The sequence below is a fragment of the Centrocercus urophasianus genome, unplaced genomic scaffold (assembly GCF_019232065.1).
Source record: "Centrocercus urophasianus isolate 14NV4802_14NV808 unplaced genomic scaffold, USGS_Curo_1.0 seq_16, whole genome shotgun sequence".
In the NCBI taxonomy this organism is placed as follows: domain Eukaryota; kingdom Metazoa; phylum Chordata; class Aves; order Galliformes; family Phasianidae; genus Centrocercus; species Centrocercus urophasianus.
This window is the reverse complement of record NW_024884711.1, coordinates 37,625,342-37,646,973: the sequence shown is the minus strand read 5'-3', so window position 1 is coordinate 37,646,973 and position 21,632 is coordinate 37,625,342. Positions and strand designations below refer to the sequence as shown.

At 40.7% G+C, this 21,632-nt stretch overlaps 1 protein-coding gene across 3 annotated transcripts in view; it reads left to right on the top strand.

Annotated features, from left to right (window-relative positions):
- The first annotated feature begins 4,494 nt into the window (after positions 1 to 4,494).
- Positions 4,495 to 21,632, top strand: part of WDR37 (WD repeat domain 37) — a 36,025-nt gene continuing 18,887 nt past the window's right edge. The window contains exons 1-7 of one of the 3 annotated variants that reach the window (XM_042817183.1): positions 4,495 to 4,537; positions 10,063 to 10,094; positions 13,089 to 13,266; positions 16,217 to 16,313; positions 18,514 to 18,609; positions 18,761 to 18,825; positions 21,364 to 21,499. In XM_042817183.1, coding sequence (XP_042673117.1) covers positions 13,129 to 13,266; positions 16,217 to 16,313; positions 18,514 to 18,609; positions 18,761 to 18,825; positions 21,364 to 21,499 — 532 coding nt within the window. In that variant the 5' untranslated portion in view covers positions 4,495 to 4,537; positions 10,063 to 10,094; positions 13,089 to 13,128. Of the gene's footprint in view, positions 4,538 to 9,806; positions 10,095 to 10,349; positions 13,267 to 16,216; positions 16,314 to 18,513; positions 18,610 to 18,760; positions 18,826 to 21,363; positions 21,500 to 21,632 lie in introns of those variants that run through there. The other 2 variants (XM_042817184.1, XM_042817185.1) reach the window with 2 other exon arrangements.

Genomic DNA, 21,632 nt, shown 5'->3' with positions numbered 1-21,632 from the left:
CTGCGGGACCGCCGGGAGGAGGGGCTTTCGCTCACTGCGGAGTAAGGCGCCGAGCACAGCCAATGGCGACACGGCTGGGTGGAGGCGCTAGCCAATAACAACAGGGAATAGCGGAGAGATAGCCAATAAGAGCGAGGAAACCTCCGGCCAGAGCCAGCACAGCGGGGCGGAGCCGCGGTCTGACTAGATGAGCCGGGGCTCTGGCGTATGAGGTGGTGCTTTGTCTTGCATTGTTTGTCCTGAGCGAGTGGAGCTGGGTCTCATGGTGGTACCGTAAACATCCCTCGCCCTGTACTTCACTTGCTGGTTTCATTGCTCCAGAGGAAGATAGATCACAGAATGGCCTGGGTTGAAAAGGACCACAATGATCATCAGTTCCCCCCCCCTGCTGTGCGCAGGTCGCCAACCACCAGACCAGGCTGCCCAGAGCCACATCCAGCCTGGCCTTGAATGCCGGCAGGGATGGGGCATCCACAGCCTCCTTGGGCAACCTGTTCCAGTGCGTCACCGCCCTCTAAGTGAAAAACTTCCTCCTAATATCTAACCTAACCCCCCCCCATATCAGTTTAAAACCATTCCCCCTTGTCCTATCACTGCCCACCCTCGTAAACAGCCATTCCCCCTCCTGTTTATATGCTCCCTTCAAGTATTGGAAGTGAGGTCTCCCCGCAGGCTTCTGTTCTCCAAGCTAAACAATCCCAGTTCCCTCAACCTTTCCTTAGATCTGTCAGATTTGCAAGTCTCCCTTCCTTTTATTAATGTAACCATACATTAGCTATACAAATCTGTCTAAAATAGTCTAACTGCCGAGGACATCCAGCATCACATACAGAGACAGCCTAGTTGGCAGCACATTTTCCTGAGAATGAAGCTGTGTAGGCAAAGAAGCTTCTGCCCCAAAGCCCATAGGCTCTGTCTGTGAGTGAGGCAGAGCTGACGCTCAGCACATTTGCTCAGGAATGCTGCTCTCTGCCCTGCAGCAGCGCTGTGCCCATCGCAGAGGCTGAGCATGGTGCGTGCAGGTTACAGCCTGCTGCAGTGGGGATGTAAGGAGCACCTCACTGTCAGCAGCAGTTTATAGAAGACTGTTATGGTGTTGGTCAAGCACTGAAATTGCCCAACTCATTGATTTTTTCAGGGACAGAGAAAAGAAAGAAACACCTTTTCTGGGCAGGAATCGAGCACAGGCAAGATGTCAAGGTGAACTGCTCAGATCAGGTCATTCTACACGTGCAGATACACACAGTGAGTATTCAGGCTGTGCAATGGAGGCACACCAGAAGTGTTCCTACAGTATGAGGACGAGATTTCTTCCCTAGTAATGAAGCATTTTAGAACCTGACTGTCTTTAGCTCTGGGCAGAGAAGCAAAGTATTTCACCTGTACTGATGTTTGTGAGCAACATGTCCCAGTTCCCAGTGGATAATAAGAGATAAACGAGCAGCCAGAAAGGACAGCAGAGTCAAAACAAACCCTTATCACAAAACAGACAAGTGAGAGATCTCCCAAGCTTTTCACTAAAGGCACTTTCAGGGTCAGGTGTTTGATGTCATCTGTATCATCTTTCATCTCACTCACTCCCCCTCCTCCAGCCTTCAAACAAGCTATTTGTGTTGAAAATAAAACATCTTAGCTTTTGTAATGCTGTACACTACCTTGAAACCTCAGAAGTTTTGCTCCACCCTGCATAAACAGAAACATGCATTAAATGACACGTATATCTCTTTAAGACTTCATTTAATTTATGCGTTTCTTGAAGTCTGCTGATTGTTTTCAAACACTATACCAAGAAGGAAAACAAAGAAAGCAGTTTCTTTTCACTGCTGGGAAAGTCTCTCATTTCACCTGAAAATCCAAACAGCTTCAAATCACTGATTGAATTTTACTATCTGCTCAGTTAAAGGGAAATGCAAATCCAACAAACTGGAGCAGAACATCTTAATTATCCAGTAAGTTAAACTAGAAGGCAGCAAACTACAGGATAAATAAAGGCAGAGTATCATGGCATTGGACTTCAATCTACAACACACAGACTTGTGGAATAAACCTATCCTCAGTTCTACACTTGCCAAAGAAAATATATTGTTTCTCCATTCTTCACATCCAGTCTGCCTTTTTTTTTTTTTTTAAGCTTCCTGCTCACTTGTTCTAAAGCTTAAGACTGCCAGTTTGCTCTTTTTAGCAACAGAACTACCCAGCTCCTGATCTCCCTGAGGAATCCTTCTAGAAGTCTGCTTCTGGCCCGGAGTCATAGCTCTTCAGGAAATATTTGTCTGAAGGACGCAGAGCCAACACGAGCCTGGACTTCATCAGTTCTGGCAGGTAGTACCTCCCTGTCCTAAACAATCTGCAGTTTGCTTGGCCCTTCTTTCTTAGAACACCTTTTTCAGGAGAGTGCATTGCTTTTAGCTTGCTTCAGAGGATAGACAGCTGTGATGGAAAATGTTATGATGGAGAGCTTCTGGATGCTCCTGCACAGCATGAAGTGATGATAAATAATATAGTACAGTGCATTTAGCCAGGAGTTATTAAGAAGTTTCTTGTATGAAGGAAGAAATGATCTCCTACAGTGCTTTTCTCCTCTAAATCTGTTTTTCTTTCTTTTAGTTTGAGCACTAGATAGGCGGTCCTGCCTTTTCTTGCTACTTTTGCAGGCTTGGAATTTTTTTTTGTTTTGTTTTGGAGCTTGAATGTTCTGTTCTTTTGCTAGTTTCCTAAACCTTGTATCATGCGTTCTCAATCCAGCTATGAGTAAAGAAGTAGAGCTGCAGATGGTCTGGAAGGTGATATCCAGGAAAAAAACAAACAAACAAAAAAAAACCCACACAAAACCCCCTGACTTTTACCACTATACTAATGTTTATTTAAAAACAAAACAACAAAACCCCACATAAACAAAACAGCAGCAAAACAAAACCCTCACTTAACTCTTGATAAACTTCGTGCTGACTAATCCTGCCCCGTATTTCTCTAGGCTCCTATGTAGTTATATAAATGTCCTTTTTAAAAATCAAGTAGTTTGTGAAAAGCAGTTTGGTCTGCACTTGCTGCTGTAGACTAAACAGTGCCTTTCTACCCTTGGAATGCTTATCAGAACCAAAAGGGTCACAGGGCTGGTGTGATAGCAGTGCCACTTGCCACACATTTCCATATGAGGCCTGCTGGTGTTCAGGTGAGAGTTGGCCCTTATCGAGGAAAAAATCATTTAATCATCATTTCCTTACTGCGGTATTTCACATTGCTTCTTCAGGAAAGAAATGGTGCTATCTTTATTGCCCCCTGCTGTTAGAGAGTGAGCAAAGGAGGGAGTGTTGCAGAGAGGGTGTTACTGCAGGGAAATCTTGGATGCAGATTTCTGGACATATTTTCCCCTGTTTCTTCCTCCATAAAAATGTAATGATACAGTAGTATTGTATTAGGATGACGTGATTTTGGTAGGGATAATAAGGCTTAAGCATTTAGGTGGGGATTGAATCACTGGGAACTTCAGCTGTGATTTGGATAACATGGCTGAAATAACTGCAATTGCACTGAATAGAGAGAATTCAAAGTGGTCAACAGTGGCATCTGGTTGTGTTCCACCCCAGACAGCTCTGTTTCACCTCCTGTCCATCTTCTTCTGCCAGTGCTGTCTCCCTCTCCTTGAAGCTATTTAGATGCCGGTATGTAGCTAAACCACATGGATTTTGTCTGCATCGATACAGTTAAGACATGAGCGCACAAAAGGAGGTAGAAAGGAAAAAAGAATACAGAAGAGATCGGCTGGCACAGTTGTAGCTGGGAAGGACATGAAAAGAAAATGTGCTAATCATTTTAGCCCTTGCAATAAGGCACATGTTCTCTGGCCTTTCCACGGACCTCTTCTGAGGCTGCAGGCATCTGAGGGAGGAGAGGAAATAATTAGGCAGCGGCCTCTTTTGACTTTCATCATCTGCCGCAATGAATAGGAATGTGAGGTGGAGGCCTCTGAGCGTTAATCACCAAAGGAACAAATCCCATTTCAATTATGGGTTGTACGCTTCAAAGCCAGCAGCCTGCTCGCAGAACGCAGCACTCGCCCTTGATTTACTGTTCCTGCCACACTGCAGACAAACGAGAGCTACGGATCTGGCATTTCCCTGCCGAAAACCAAGGCATCCCAGCAGTGCTTTATGCACGTTTCCCCAGGGGCGCTGGGGCAGCCGTTTGCCCCCGCTCCGCTCAGGGGAGAGAGGCAGCGGGCGGGACTCGGGCCGACACAACTACACACCGCGTCAGCCCCACACGGGCCGCTCCGACCCGCTCGGCGCGGCGCTGACGGAGGGGCGGGGCGGGCCCGGTCTCCATGGCGCCGGGGCGGCGAGCGGGAGCCGCGCGTTGCTTCCGCCCACCGCCGGATGTCGCCGCGAGGGCCGCTCAGCCGACGGGCGCGTCGTTGTCGGAGCGCGGCGCCGGGCTGCTCGCCGCCGCCGTTCCCCTCCCTTCCTCGCCTTCCTCCTCCCCCCCCCGCCGCCGCCCGCAGCCCTGCCCCTTCCCGCCCGCCCGCCGGGGCTGACAGGTGAGTGCGGGGCCGCGCCGCCCCCTCCCCTCTGCCTCGGTGGGGCGCGGACCCTCCGCCATCTTCCCGCCCGCCGCGACCCCCTCGGCCGGCAGCGGTTCCCCGAGGGCTGCGGGCGGGTGGGCTGGGAGCCGGCCTGGGCCCGGGGCCGTTACCTGCGTGTTGCTGCCGACGCGGTCCCGTGAGGTGACCTGCGCGGCCATCCCTAAAAGAGGGAGCTACCCTGTTATTATTTGTGTAACCGCTAAGCCTCAGGCTGTAGGATCATCCGGTCCTGCAGCAATCGAAGATGGGGATGCCTGCTTAGGAGGCTGTGAACTTTGTGGGTGTACTGCTGTGTGTGCGAGGACGGGCCAGGCGCGGCGGCTGGGTAACGCGCGGACTGAGTCCTGTTCTGTGCGCAGATGGAGCGGGAATGGGAGGCGAGGGCAGCGGGCAGAGCTGGGCTGCTGGCAGAACTGGGTTGCTGGCAGAACTGCCCTTGGGCAGCAGGAGGCGGCCTGGAACTGGGCTGCGTATGGCTCACCTCCATCGTGATTCGTTTGCAGTATTTCTTTCTCTTTGCCCAAGCTCAGTATTGTGGAAGTGAACGTTGGAGGAGAATGAATATATTTCTTATATTAAAAGGTTGAGTAGGTTTCAGTTTGCAGGTGTAGAAGGAGGAAGCTATGAAGATTGTGCTTGTGCAGAGGTGAGGAAAACTTTTTCAAGCTGAGCCTTGAGTCGCTGTTCAGGACTGTCTGTTCTCAGTGTACCTGAGAAGACAAACTTCTGCCTGTCCTTATCCTTGCAATTGCCTCTTCCAGCCTGTCAAATTTTGACTCGTTACAATGTTTCTACGTATGCATTCTATAACAGTAGCTCCTGGAAGATTTACTTAAAGAACTGGTGGAACCACTTTGGAGTGATTCAGTGTCACTAATACACCTTGATATTATGCACACTCTATTGTTCAGGCACTCCGTTTGGAACATCACAGCAGTATTTTTCTCGATAAACAAACTTCTGAAACAATTTTCCAGGCAAGCCTGCTGTTGTCATTTTTCGTTCCGTGATATTTTAAAAAGCAAGCTGGTAACCTCAAGATTTCAAAGATATATTTTCATACAAATAGTTTATATTTGATAAGATCTCATGCTTGCATGTGTCGTTCCTAACGTGTCTTTCTGTAATAATGTTAACATAGCTTTGTGTGTTGTGGGCTGGGGCAATTTCACTGAGAAGTGCATCCATGAGATGTTAGAATTCAAGGCAAAGGCCAGTATCACTTGTATTTTTAATGCTGCTTTCTCTATGTGAACACTTGTCTTTAAACTAGGTCTATTATGTTACATTTAAATATAACTTTCTCTGAGGCTGTCTGATGTGGACATGCTCATACCTTGTCTTACACTTAAATTTAGGACTTCTTAATAGTTGCAGAGCCTCTTGACCAAATTGCCTGAGAGCGTTGGTAAGTCATGTGAGGAATCTTGTGAGTGGGGTGAAAATGAGAAGCTTCTGCGTGAACTAGAAACTGCAAACCAGAGTTACTACACCATACAGGGAGAAGTGGTGGTGTTATTGGTATGTTTGTGATGAGGGTAGGATTATGTTGTGGAGTTTGTAGGCCCTGGAGCAAAGGCTTGCAGCTTGTTTTGGGAGATGAAGTCCAGGCTATGAGGCCTTTTTGGGATGCTGCTGCTTCCAGCCTCTGCAGGTGAGTGGGTCAGCACCAGGAATAGGGAGAGTTTCCTTCCAAGCCAGAGGAGTTTGTTGTATTTTCACCATCCGGTAATTCCTGCTGATGGTTGTGAGACTTAGTGTTGCAGAGCAGTAGGACTGGGGAGTCACTGTGCTGTTGCACGCTGTCCAGAGATCTGGTAGGCCATATGAGGAAATACTTAGAGAGTGTGTTGTGTGAAGGTTGCTTATCAGCACTTCAGGAAAGCGTGCTGAGTATGCTAGACTTAATGTCAGAGCTGCTTGCTTATGTTGCTGTCTGAGCAGTAAAATATTTTAATTTATTAGCAACTGATGTATTCCTAAATGAAGGTATTAGAGATCATTCTGCTTGCATGAAAACATACTATCAGTTCATCTGCTACACTGGTAGTAAAAGCCTGATCATTGTTTGTTTAGAGACAGCACAGTAAGATTCTGGCCTCTAAATGAGCTGCAGTGCTTCCTTAAACAAATACCTTTGTTTAAGGTAAAACCACCTTTGAGCTTGAACTTCCTTGGGATTCCTTACCCTCGGGTCTTGTATTTGCATACCTGTACATGCAGCCAGACTGCTCCTGAGCTGTTACAGATTTGCTAATACAGGAATGAGAGCTAAAGGGTTTGCGAGACAGGAAAGGAAACAAAGCATTTTTGGAGGCTGCTCTTTAGGACTGAACTAGCAGAAAGTCATTTAGCAGGACTTGATGTTCTTTATTGAACTGTCCAAGAAAAATCAGCTGATCAATACTCATTAATAAAATAAAGCACAATACATTTGGGTAGATAGGTGTTCACAGTGTTTAATGAAAGATTGTATGGTATGTTGCATGTAGTATTTAAGCTAATTGAAAGAGCATGTTCAGTGAGTGTGGTTAACTCAGCCCTCTGAGGAATGCTGTATGCTTTCAGCACTTCAGCAGTTCTACTTCAGAGTTCTTTGCTCTGATGATATCAGTGGACCCAACCAGGTTTCTTTTATATCCTGGGTAAAAAATCATCTATTTTTAATAGTAGTTATTGTTTAATATCAGCTAGAATAAGTACATATGGTGAAGGATATAGCTTTTTTGCTGTGGTAGTTGGCAGGCTCAGTCAGTGATGCATTTTGATGGGATTGCAACATTTGCTGACATAGTTGAATTGGCAGCATCAAAGCTTGCTAGCAGCAAAACTGGACTGCTTCACACTTCAGTTTTGTGTCAGAAGTTTGCTCAGAGTGGATATCTGCTAATGTGCTGCAGTCTTTATCACTGGCTTCCAGCTGCATAATGTAATTAAAATTCATTTCTGCATTTTCTTTATGAAAGAGGTTGTCACCTTTTCACTGGTGGCTGATTTCCCCACTGACATGTCAAGTAAAACCCAGTTTTGTTTGAAAGCATGCAGTACTAAATTCAGGAATAAACAAGTCACATTGTAATGCTTGATTGGGTTTTGTAATGTTTGAGTGCACTTATCAGTGGTTCTGGCATGATCTGTGGTGATCTGAAGTGCTTTTGTTTCCAAAAATTTATCTTTAGAAAAATGTCTAGTATTACGAAGAAGTCTGTTTAACCTGAACTTTCTTGGGAGTGCTGTACTCTTGGAATTTGTACTGAACCAACTACATATGAATATATAGTGTCCTTGAAAGTAATTGTTCACTGAAGTCCAGATGTGGAGTTCTCAGTACAGGAGGGACATAGATCTCTTGGAGCACATCCAGAGGGCCACAAAAGTGATCCCAGGGATGGAACACCTCCCTGCAAGGACAGATGGAGAGCTGGGGCTGTTAAGCCTGGAGAAGAGAAGGATTTGAGGTGACCTGATAGCGGCCTGTCAGTATCTAAAGGGGAGCTACGGGAAAGAAGGGGACAGACTCTTTAGCAGGGTCGGAAAGAAGGGAAGAGGTTTCAAGCTTAAAGATGGCAGATTTTGGCTAGATGTAAGGAAAAAGTCTTTTACATTGAGAGTGGTGAGGAACAGGTTGCCCAGAGATGTGGTTGATGCCCCATCTCTGGAGACTTTCAAGGTCAGGCTGGATCAGGGCCTGGGCAACCTGATGTAGCTGTGGTGTCCCTGTTCACTGCACGGGAGTTGGACTAGGTAGCCTTTAAAGGTCCCTTCCACCTCCACAGGTTCTTTGATTCTGTTCAAAATGGAAGTTTCACTCTTTTAAACTTGACGCCTTTGCATATTAATGAAGGTTGAAGGTATGTAGATTGACTTTCAAATTCCCTTAACTCACAAGAAATGCTGTCAAAACTGAGTTATATGTAATTAGGAACTTAGTAACTGTAAAAGTTCTTCTGTCTTTCCCTTCCTTCACTGCTGGATGAAAACAACACGTTAATTGGCATCTTTATTTCTTAAGGTGTTCTTGTTGCACAGGACAGTTTCTGTTGTATTAAGCCTTTGTTTCTTATTTAGTATGCACTGGAATTTTGTTCTGAAACATGTTTGCAACAGAACGACCTGAAAGAGATTTAAGAGCACACAGAAATCCAGTACAATTGTTTTGATACAATCCTTTAAATAGTAAGTGCTGGTATTGCTGAAGTTTAAACAAAATGGAGCAGGGGGATCTTGGGTAAGAGATGGTGCTGAAATTTCCGGATGCTTTCCCTTTCCAGACCTGTATGTTGTTTTGAATGAACAAAAAAGGAAATGAAGTACTGTAGCTGTTTGCTCTGAGCTCTGACACTTCTTAAAACAGATTTTCTTCCTGGCTTCAGCAGTATCCACACCCCAGGAGTTCCTTTCAGCAGCCTGCTGCTCTTATTCCATGTTCAGAAGTAGAAGCATGCAAGTAGAATTGGTTGATTGCTGCACTGAATTAATTTTTGAGTAGTGAGACCAGTGTGCATTGACAACAAGACCAAAGGCATCTTTGTTAGTGCCATTTCTTTATTGTAGCTGAATAAATTGGTAACTGGCTGCACACATCTGCTGTTTACTGTTACTCTAATGAACTATTCCTTGTGAATACATGGTAACATCTGTTACGGAAAGGTAGGTGACAGAACTTTAATTTAACAGACTGTAAAGTATGATTTGAGTTTAATTAAACAGCGTAATTGAAATACTGAATGTCTTCACATTCAGGAAGTAGTAATCACCTAAGGTCTCTTTTCTAATCACCTGTGGATTCTTTTCTAGGACATGTGGGATTTTTTTTTTTTTTTCCCTCCCCTGCTTCTGCTGATTGTCTTGGTCAGAAATTCATTTGGTGCTGTTCTCTTGAGGCTCTGACAGATCGCTGTGTGAGGAGCACCATGCAAACATGGCATTTTCCAGCACGGCTGAGCAGGAATGCTCGGCATGGTTTAGAAGCTCACTTGTAATAATGGGGTGCTTGTTTACCTTTACCTGTGTGCCTTTACTGAACATGCATTAGTTATACCATTCTTTTTTCCCTTTTCTATTTTTTTTGGAAGCACTTTTCACTTTTATGTATTCTATTTTTAGCTTCTGTGAATTCAGCTTCGTTTATTCAGGAAGCTATTCCCATCCTTCCTGGTGATATTTCATACTGCTTGCCTTATTTATAAGGGGGGGGGAGGGGGGAGGCAGAGAATGAATGCAACTTCTCAGAACCCGTTTGTAACATTTGAATGTTCTGATTAACACTGTGTGACTAATGATAAGTGAGGGGTCATTTTAATGCCTTTTTTCTTAGTTTGCTCGACTCAAATTTGTTGCTCAGCCTTGACGTGTGTTCCCTACTCCATTGCCCCCTTCCCATCATCTGCTGTGTTCTAACTACACATGTTTCAAAAATGTGAAATACTTTGTGTACTACTGACTGTTTCACTAATCAATATTTAATGTGGTTTTCATAGGATATGTAACATGACACTGATATTCTGGACAGGTAATTCTCGCTGTTTGACAACCTTACATAATGAGGGGAATCAGGTAACTGCTAGAAATGAGCACCTGATGTATTTATTTTTTTTAGCATCGTATTGCCAAGGATCTGTTCTGTAAAACCAACTCTTGGAAAATCTGCAGCTGCTTACTGTTGTGGTCAGTGTTGAAAACATTTCTGAAATTTCAAAGAGAAGTTTGTGTTTAAAGGGACACCGTCACACCGTCATGACTTCTGTACTCAGATTTATGTCTGGCTTTTATAAGCTGGTCGTTACTGCTCCCTTACTAAAAGGTGACGTGGCCTTTTGGTGGAAGTAAGAGTAACATGAAAGGTGGTAACATTTAAGCCGGACCCCCTGTGTTCCTCTTTCCTGTCTCTGTGTGCACATGCCTGCTTGTCGCCTCTCGGTTGCAGCTTTGCTCTGGCTGCGTGCAGCCCGCTGCAGGGAGCTGTGCATGCTTGCTTTCCTAAACGGTGCATGGATGTGGTCATGCTGGGGCATGAGCAGAGCACGGCGAGTGCTTCGTATCTGGCCTGTTCTGTTCACTGTGGAAGTAGAAACTCCTGTGTATTTCATGTGAGGATTTCACCCTGTGAAAATAATCGTCCTGCCTCCTTGACCGTGTCCCTTTAAATTCTACATGGCACAGTGTGCTGCTCTGTGGCTGCTGAATCTGTGTGTCCCGGAGCAGTCCAGAACAGTGTTTCATGATGAAGTGCTCTGAAATGAAGTAGCTTGGCAGCAGAGGGCAAGTAGAAGTTGACACAGTAAAAACAATGCATAGTAAGGAGTAAATATAAACCATATTAATGCCTCTGTATATACCCACAGCTTAGAAGCCAGTAGCTGTCAGGAGCTAGAAGTTAGATTTCTTTTTCTGGCATTTAAGTGAGTGGTGTAAGCTGATTTATGTGATTGTATGCAACTGTGTGTATGTATAGATGTATAACTGTTCGGTGCATCTGTCTGCACGCAGTTTGCATTGGGCCATGCTGCAGGAACCTCTAAACTGAAATGCACCAAAAGAGTGATTCCCAAGTGAGGTAACACAGAATAGAAAAGAGGAGAATCTTCAGTCATGTTTGGCGTCCAGTCATAGCTTGAAAAGAAATGCAAACATGATGAGTGCTGCAAGCCTGTTCCTAATTCTTAGCCGTATGTTCAAGAACAGGAAGATGCTGCCAGTTTTCTGGCTTCACTGAGTAACTTGATTACAGGGTTGACTTTTTTTTTTTTAAGTTTCAGCCCTGTATTTCTGTGATAGAGGCGTGTAGCCACGGGAAAAAATGAGACCTAGTGAAATAAGGAACTACCTAATGGCAGTTCTTTACTTTCTTTTTGGGTTTGTATATATTTATAGCTAATTAGTTACTGCTGATTAATCACATGTGAAAAGCTCCCGTGGGATTAGGTGCGGGGGAGGACTGTGCAGAGTCCAGTGGAAATTAATAAAATCCTTTCAGTGAAGTACAAGATACTGGGACAACCTGAGTTTTTGTTCTAGATTCCCTGTGGGATTTGTGTCAGGTTGCTGAAATTCAGATGTTCCAGTAGCTAATAAAATACAGAGTACTTATAGAGAATATGTGAGGATTATAAAACCCCTAGTTAAATCTAGTCTTATTTGTATATCCTTATATATTTTTATGCTGTGGTATAGAAACAAAGGCAAACTTAAAGCTGTTTTTATTCTTTTAGTAAGCAATGCTTTTCCTTGGCTTTACGATACGTTAAAAAGTTGAAAATACCATGTTGAATTCACTAAACTGGTTAAGGCTGGATCTTCTTCATAGTGCTGGTGCTCATTCCTAGCTTGAGATCTGGTGTGTTGGCAGATCTTAAATTGGAAGTGGCCCTGGGTTTGGTTTATATTTTTCTTTGATCAACTTGTCTGAAAGGAAGCTCAGTTGCCTCGTCAGCTTTGCCAACTCTGCTCTCCTATTTCTCTGCAGACTGTTGCAGTTATTTTAAGTTGTAATTGTTGTTTTGGAAATCATTTATGCTGGAGAATGAATTTTTATTTTGTTCTCAATGTTCACGATTAAAAAAAAAAATTGAATAATAATTCCTAAAATCCTTGGAACATTTAACAGCTGGTACCTCATGAAGCTAAAAGCAATTTCTGCTGAATATTGGGTTTAATTTAAAAAAAAATAAATCCAGAAATGGTTTTTTTTTTTTTAAAAAAAAAAATATTTTGACTGAAGAACATCTCCACTTGTTTATGCAAGAAATCAAACACTATTTGATTTTTCTTAAGCAGGGGAAAGCAGTAGATCATGCATGGTAATACCATTCAGTGATACTGTCAGGTGTTGTAAGGATACTAAATGCATTTTTGACATTAACGAGCTGCCAAAGTTTAAAAACTAGAGACAGCAGCCTCGCAAGTCAGGCTCACTTTCACTGTCCTGATAAGTCAAATGCACTTTTACTTTCTAATAAGGTGAAACTGTGAGCTGTCAGAAACGTTGGAAAGTCATTGGACGTAACTTCTGCTGCATGTAAACAAGCACATGCACTCAATTTCGTACACTAGTGCTTAACGTTGCGTTAGACATTCCTAACCTGACAGTGTCCCTAAGTTATCATGTCCGTTTGCTTTCATTTTCCAGCTGGGTTTTAATTTTGCATGCATTTCAGTGAAATATGGTATGCATAATAATTGTTTCCTGGAAGCGTTTTGGGGCTATTGCTGCTGGGACTCACCAAAGTCAGGAAGGCGATGAAATCTCTTTTCCTTTTGTGGTGGTTTGTTAGCTAAATCAAAAGCAGTGCAGAAAATGATCCTGTTCTTTGTTTGTATAGTAACTTACATGTTTCTGAGTTTGATGTTGTTTGCCAAATAGCTCTAAGTAACAAGGAGCTCTCTGCTTAACGACACCCCAAACAACTCCAAAATGTAGTGTACCTAATATTTTTGTTTGGAGGAAGAATGTTAAACTTTAGTTGCTTTGGCAGAGCAATTGGTGACGTTTAATGCTTGTCCTTAGTTTATTGTAGGAGCCTCTGTGAAGCTGTTTTTTTGAAGTAATGCCAATAGAAAGTGGAAGCTGTGCATCTGCTCGCCAAGCAAAGCAGAAACGCAAATCGCACAGTCTTTCAATCCGAAGAACCAACAGTTCTGAGCAAGAACGGGCAGGACTGCAGAGAGACATGTTGGAAGGGCAGGTAAAGTAATACACCTCTGCTTAGGTGACTTCCTTAGTGAGGGTGGGATTTTTTTTTTTTTTTTTTTTTTAAGAACAGTTTATTCTATGTGGAAAAAAAAACAAAAATAAGTGATGAAATACATGTAGTAAAGCCAGAGAAACAACAGACTTGTTTGCTTTCAATGTTGACCATCTTTGAAGGACGCTCGATGCCATTTCCAGGCTCATGAAACCTTTTATTAGCTTTTACATATTCTTACATGAGTGGTAAAACCTTTAACAAAGAAACACCCTGTTCAGCATGCTGTGCCTCCCCCTGCATCTCCCCACGTCTCGAAGTCGAAGACTGATTCATGATTTCACAAGTTTGAATTTGGAATAGTAGTTACTCAGGACTACGAATAAACTGAAATATTTGTGATTACAACTTTGAAAGGCAAGGTATTGGTGGGTATGCAGTCTGGCTTTCCTTCCTGCAGAGTGAAATACTCTCTACTTGGCTGTATTTCTGCCTGCTTGACAGGTGTGAGCTAACTTACATTTTTCAGTGAGGTTTTTGTTTTGTTTTTGAACTCGTTTCAGTTGCAGATGCGGTTTTTCTGCACACGTAAATTTAAGTGAACAACAATCATAAACTTCCATAACGTTTATAATCATGTCAGCCTCAGTAGTAAATGTAGTCAGGAGCCTAATGCTTCACCTTACAGTATTGAAATTAACTGTAGCGAAGACTCCTACAGGAAGTGTTTCAAGCAGTGCTGGCTAACATAAGCAAATAACAGCCAGGAGACTACTTAGTATCAAACTGAATATGCAGTGTTAATGTGGGCCTGGCAAAGATGATGTAAGACTTGATTTGTATCAGAGAGTTATTTTGAAAGACTGTTTTGCTGTGTGAAACCTCACTTTCTCTTCTGAGCTATCTGCTGGTACTCCGAAATGAACAGCTTGTATTTCACTGGTGTGACAGGCTTTCCTACTGAATCTGTTATTCAATTAACTACAATATTAGTTTTGTCATCCGAAAGTTGTATCTAAATACTTTCCTGCACGGCAGACTGCTCATGTCCTGTAACTGAAAGCAGTTGCAGCCTTCCTTCAGGAACAAAGGACAGCTGAGAGATCAACCCTTGCTACCATATCTGTGTAGAAAACAAAAATATTAACTTATTTTGGTATTTCTTATGAAACTCTACAAATGTATTACACTATGATATGTAGAATTTTTAAATGCTTTGTCAGTTAATTTATTAATTTAACCTTGAACAGCCCACTGGCCAATTCTAACTTGTAGAGAATATTAATGCCACAATTAATATTAGTGAAAATTAATGAATATTAATCACATTGGAGCTATAAACAACATGAGATCTGGGTAGTGTGTTTTTTTTTTTCTTTTTTTTTTCTTTTTACCATGTTGGTTACTTTAACCAACCATGTTGGTTTAGATTTGCTAATGCTTCCAGGCTCTGAGAAGGAAGTTATAAACCTTCTCTATATTCTGAAGTTTTAGTAGGATTACTGAATTTCTTTTATGATCTGGAATTCGTGGGTAGTTGAATCTGAAGTATTTGTTCAATCTTCAGGGTTTCTCTTAACAGTGCTTAACTTGTGAGGTGCACAAATTGCTCCTTTCAGCACTGTGCCTGTTTCTGTGAGTTGAAAGTAGCAAGCTGAAAGTATCAAAAAAACTGAATCATGCTCAAAGCAGGTGTGCTCTGTGCACATCTATTAGTGATATCTCTTGCTCTGGTCCTTAAATTCCATGTCCATAAATAACCTATCTGGCTTTTTGGAGATAGTCATCCTGAACGTAAGAACTACAGTATTATGTTAAGTTGTGGTTGCTTAAGTGCTGACTTGATCAAAGATGCCTGCTGCCCTCTAACGGCTACCGTGCGCATTTGTTTGTGTTTCAGTTTACGAGAACAGAAGCAATTTCTTTTTGGTTTGGCTTTGCTGGAACACTGAAGAACAAAACAAACCATAATCATCGTTAAACTTCCTTTGAAATGATGTTCACTGTAATTTGGGTGATGTCCCGTATTAATGTTATGTTCTGTAATGGTTTTTCTGTAATTTAAGGCCTCTAATAGTGGTGATTTGCATTGTGGCAGAAGCAGACTGATTTTTCTTCTTTTTTTTTTTTTTTTTATAGCTGATGATGTCAAGACTTTGAAATTAAAAACTTTTTTCTTTTTCACGATTTCTTTTTTTTTATGTTGCTAAGTGCACACGCCCGATGTATTTGATAGGTGAATGCTGAGATGACAGTTATGCTTGAAGGGTCATTGAATATGTTCTAGAATGTCATAGAATGGCCTGGGTTGAAAGGGACCACAGTGATCATCTAGTTTCAACCCCCCTGCTGTGTGCAGGGTCACCAACCACCAGACCAGGCTGCCCAGAGCCACATCCAGCCTGGCCTTGAAAGCCTTCAGAGAAAGGAGTAGTTGGGCCTTTTTACTGTTAGGATAAGGCTCACTATGCAGAAACTCTGCTTGAAACATTTGGCTAACTAGATAAGTAATAACTGCATAAGCCAGCTGCATGTTGCAGTGTATCAGCAACTGAAGAAAAGAATACTTTTAGTAGAATTTACTTGCATATTGTTCAGTAGTAAAAAATAAAAATAATAAGAAAATCTGTGCGCTTGAGTTTTGTCCTTTGAAAAAGAGTACATGAAAAAAAAAAGTAAAGTAACATGAGTTACCTTATATTGTACAGAAAGGTCCCCCAGTCTTTTTATTTTATGTTACATTGCAGAAGAAGGTTTAAGTTTTCTTTTTGTCAGGAGGTAGAAAACTTCTAAAGTGGGCTTAAGGTTGGAACGCAATTGGAGGTGCATGTATATACATCTTCAATTTAATGCTAAGTTTAATTATATGTATATGTGTTACGTATGTTACATATTTAACTTAGTGTATGTATATGTAACTAAACGTAAAACCCAGTGTTTTGCCTCCTAGGATTCTAAACTACCATCTTCTGTTCGGAACACACTCCTCGAACTTTTTGGACAAATAGAGCGGGAGTTTGAAAATTTGTATATTGAAAATTTGGAATGTGAGTATATAGTTTTTCCAGCAACTTCAGATCTAGGATATTCAATCTAGGATATAGTACTTGAAAAGATTGCACTGAGTGCTGTAATGTAATCAATTGAGTTTTTCTGTGAGGCATTTGAAAGTTGTTTTGAACTTGGATTGAAAGTGCTTGTTAGTGCATCGTGTAGCCAGCACCTGCAGCTGCTCATGAGTTTTGAAGTTGAGCACTCAGTTAAAACACTCAGTGAAACACTCCAAGTATTATCTGCAAAAAAAAATATGGTGTAATGTAACATATTGAAGTGATCTAAAGTGATGTACAACCTGGAGTAACACAAGCAGCTATATAGTAAAGTCCCTGCTAAATTTTCCTTGTTGGGTTTTGGAAGCTTGGCTTCTGCATTGTCAAACCTGTCTACGTTGGTCCCACGTCAAACCTTTTTCCACACTTTAGCTATTCTCACTGTTAAACCAAACACTCAAGTTACAGTAACATTCTTGCTTTGTTATTGGAAATGTGCTGCTTTTTTATTCTATTAAAAGCTGAGATTGTGTTGGTTAAATGCTTTCAACACTACACCATTTTTTACATTAGTGGAAGTTTGCGCACCTGACTTTCAGTCTCCTGCTAAGTTGGCTGGAAGTGAGAAAAGTTTGTTCTTGGATTTTTTTTTTCCCCCCACACAGAACATTCATGAAGCTTCAAAAGCTCATCAGAAAAGCAAACAGTGAATTTGCCTGTAACCCTCAGAGTGTAATTTTCCATCAATCCCATTTCTTTTACTTCTGCATCTTTCTCCTTCACCACAGTGTTTTTTTCACTCCTGGCATTTGTGATCTCTCAGCTCCCAGGATGACTTCCAAGTTGCTCACAGTTATTTTGGCTCTTGGTCTAACTCCTTCACTGGTGTTGCAGTTACATTCAGTAGAGAATCTCAGGTTTTCCTTCCTGGCTATTCATGTATTCTCTTTCCCTTATTACAACTAATTTCTAGTCTCTTGTAATTCCTTAATTAATCCTTAATTCTTTCAGCTGTTTATTTTAATCTCCCTGACTTATTTGTTTTAGTCATCTGTTACTACAAGCTTGTCTTTGTTTCGTGTTGTGTTTAGTAAGTTTAGATGTTTGTTACTAGGAACACAGGAAAGAAAATCCTGCTTTGCTCATTTCCAGCAAACTGGAGGTGGTATGCAAGTGTAATCTGGCTTTTTATAGTGCTTATGACTGAGACTTCTGTTTTGCATTTTTCAGAAATTAGGAAAAACCATGATCCTAATGGATCGTGTTTTCCCAGATCAGAACTTGTGTCAAAGCCTGGGAACAAATGACCTTTTTGAGGAAGTTGTAAGAATTTGTAGGAAAGGCAGACCTAGTCTTCTTCTTGAGAACAAGCTGAAAACTGCCTGGCTAACGACTTTCAATGAAATCTGACCTGAGGAAGATGTTTAAAGTTATCAGCCCAGATTTTAGGGAATAACTATGAGCCACTGGGAATGTTCTTTGTGAAGTGAAATCAGACTATTTAAACCAGCGAAGCATCTGGAAATCTCTTAAAAGTACCTGATCTTGCTGTACCATTGCTCTGTTGCTCGAATGACACTGGCAAGGGTTATAAGTAATTGAGAGAAAAGCACGTTCTTGTTTCAAATGAATACCTTGTATTTTGTGCAAAAAATAATCTGATGGTACTTAATGTTTCTAAAACACTTGAATGTAAAATATATACATTATTCTTCTGATTTTTAATGAATCTCAAAGAATAAAATGTATCTTTGGGGTCCTTTCTTGTGGAATCTCTAACTGTAAACAAGAGGTCAGGGAAGAATACTATTTGATGGTTACTGAAGTCTTTGTCAAGAAGCAACATACATTGCCATAAATGTACTAGCTGCACAATTAGTAAGTTTTCTGCCTTCTGTTGGATTTGAGTCAGTGTAGGTGGACCATATATTTTATAGAAATTGCTTTGTTAATATTTAGTCACATTTAATAGTAAAAATATCTAATCAGAAGCCAACAGTGCTTTCCTTGGAATCTGGGTCAAGGTAGATCTCTGGAAGATTTTGTTTATGTCATTGTGAGAACTGCTTCTATGAGTTCGTCTCTTTTCCTGTCCTCAGTGCAAGACATGTTTCTTGTAACACTTTTTATTTACAATGTTAATGATTTTGTTAATGGTACTCCTATTTTTGTATTAATTTGAATTTTTTGTTGTCAGTACGTAGAGAGATTGATACACTTAATGAGCGTTTAGCAGCCGAAGGACAGACAATCGATGGAGCTGAACTGAGCAAAGGACAACTGAAAACAAAAGGTCAGAGAACCACAAAGAATCTTAAATCATATTTTTGAATGTAATTTTTTGTACTTGGCTGGTCCAAACTCGGAATCTATTGACGAGTTACTTATAAAAATAAGCTAATATTGTTTGAAATATCTTCCTTTGTATTTATTTGTCTCAACAGCCAGCCATAGTACCAGTCAACTTTCTCAGAAATTAAAGACAACTTACAAGGCATCTACTAGCAAGGTATGAGACAAATTAAATCTCTACTCATTAGTGTGTACTCATGAGACTAATATGGCTGTCTTAAGTGGTAAATTATAGTTTCTTTAAACTAAGTAGTGCTGTTTTTTATGTAGATCTGCCTCGGGAAGAACAGTATCTTTATCTTGGATGCATCAATTTCTCATTACTTCTATCACACCATTACCTTTTTTTATAGTAACTACTTATTTAAAAAAAAATGGATGGTGGAGGGGGGAGGACATTTGCGTGCATATGCATGAGCAGTAGCTCTTTAAAGAGAATTAGCATTTTGATGAGGGAAATGAAAATGAATTGTCTGAGTTTACTTGCAGAGGATTAAGTTCTCTGTATAGAAGGCAGTATGTGAAGTTATATGGATTTAACAAATATGGAATTAACAAAAAGCTGAAACATAGTCAGATATTACCTGGTTATCTGCATACGAAACTGTGAGATCTGCTGAAATAATATAAAAACTTTCCTCAGGTTTGTAGAAAGTTGCATGGCATTTAAACATTTGCTTTCTTGGAAAAATGTTTATGAATACATAAAGAACCAAGAAATGACCTTGACACCACCTGAGCCAATAACTGGTGTACAAAGTGAAGAACAGTTAGTAGGAATTAAAAAACAAACAAACAAACAAAAACCCAGAGATCTCATGTGTAGAGAAATTATCAATTAAATCAGTATCTATAGCTGTCTATAAGTATGTATGTCCTCGAAATTCTGACTCCTCCTGTTTGTAGAAAATGGCTTATACTAAAAAGGAGTATTATGGCCTTGCCAGTAAGTAATGATTGAACTGTGCAGCAGTTTTGGAAACGTTTGTACTTGTCGATTAGTAGGACAGGGGGTTTTCCCCAGGAACTTTTGCATGAGGATTTGACTCAAAATTAGAATAGCAGTGTGCAAGTGTAGTTTGAATGCAGGATTGAGAGTTGAGAAACTTATTTTGAAATCTGAGAGGAGCACTGTGTTAGTCCCTAAATGTTTACTTAATTCTACTGTTCCATTTCTCATCTGTTACTCAGTTTAGTTCAAGGACCACGTTCAGTGTTAAAGTTTCATCCATATGGTTGTAGTAAAACTTATGAAACTGTAGTGTGAACTATTAATTTTTGCCATTAACCTGTTTTCCTTTCAATGCAGCCTCAATGGTTTTTGCTTCTGTTGATATAAAATAGGAATGTGCACTAACAGTTAATTTGAAATTCCAGCAGGGCATTGTCATTTTACCACTGGAAAGCTGTCATGCTCAGGATTTGGAATATCCTAGTTTTAAGACTTAAAGATGTCCTTTAACTTGTAAAACCTTAATTTGCTTTAATGACATTTCTCAGACCCTTTTTGTTACCACAGACGAATAGGATTTTAACCTTTTATGTTTTTTGTATTTTACCTTTTACAGTATTTGGAATGTATATGATTAGTTTCCTAATCTTTATGAAGTTGAAGATGTGGTTTGTGTTGAAGTATTCAAAGGTTTTGAATCAACAGGTCATGTAGATAGATACTTTCCCATAATTGCATGCTGAGCAAAGCGCTGAAGAATTGCTTTGTTTGTTTGTTTTTGTTTTAACAAAGCTTTTCAGAAAGTCTTTTGCAAAGCACATTTATGAATTTGTGGGATAAATATTTGGGGGTAATAATAGGATATTTATAACCTTAGCTTTTCTTTTTTTCTTTTTTTTTTTTTTTTTTTTTTTTTTTTGAGTAATCTTTTAGCAGTCTTGCTTTTGGTTGTCTGTGGAAATGTTACAAGAAAGCAAGAAAGTTTGTTTATTTTAGAAGTATTACAGTCCTCTGTTACCTGAAAATTTCTGCAGATGTGATACCTTTATTGTCTGGAGGTTTCAGTTTTCTTTTATTACAGTATCTTGTAGTTCTCCCAGTTTTGCTACATTTTTTCTTCCTTTAATTTAGTACGATTTATGCACACGCTAATTTGAATCTTCTCGATTTTCCCTTAACATTGAGGGAATGTAATTGTCGGATTTATCCAAATGTTTGATGAACCTTGAAAATGTGTTATTACACAGAACCTGGCATGTGTTCTCAGGTTAGTGTTTGATGTGGTTAGCTTTTTGCAGTTCTGAAAAAAAATGGTGTTGAGTTTGTGAAATGGAATGTTTCTGTATTCTATTGGAATAGTGCGTATTATCAAAGACAATACACTCGACTTCACAGACTGTCTAAGTTGTCTGATGAAGTTGTTTGGGAATAGACTTTTTTTTCTTTAATAATCCTTACCTATACCTGATGGGAAGTTCACACTGCATTTGTACAACTGATTACTCCAGTGAGGTTATATTACTACAGTACAGAGTAGTTTAGCCTTATGTAAACAGGGGCGCACTGTAAGAAATCAAGTATGTTTGCATTGCAACTCGCTTTTCTATCATCAAATGACAAATTCTTAGCAGTAGTGAACGGTAAGAAAATGGGTATGAGCAACTTAGTATCTATTTGTGTTTGTGAAGTAATTACTTAATCTTGTGTCTGTGTGGGAAAAACTTGATCTTTCTGCTCTTTCAGATTGTATCCAGTTTTAAAACTACAACATCAAGAGCAATCTGTCAACTGGTAAAGGAATATATTGGCCACAGGGATGGCATTTGGGATGTCAGTGTTGCGAAAACTCAGCCAGTGGTTTTGGGAACTGCATCTGCTGGTAAGCTTTTGTGTTGCTTGCACATTCGGACAATTCTGGTTTAAACTCTGAATAAAAGCAAGTGTTCATCAAGAGCATACCTGAATTCTTCATACCACCACTGAACTGTACTCTGAAAGAGTTGATTTAAAGG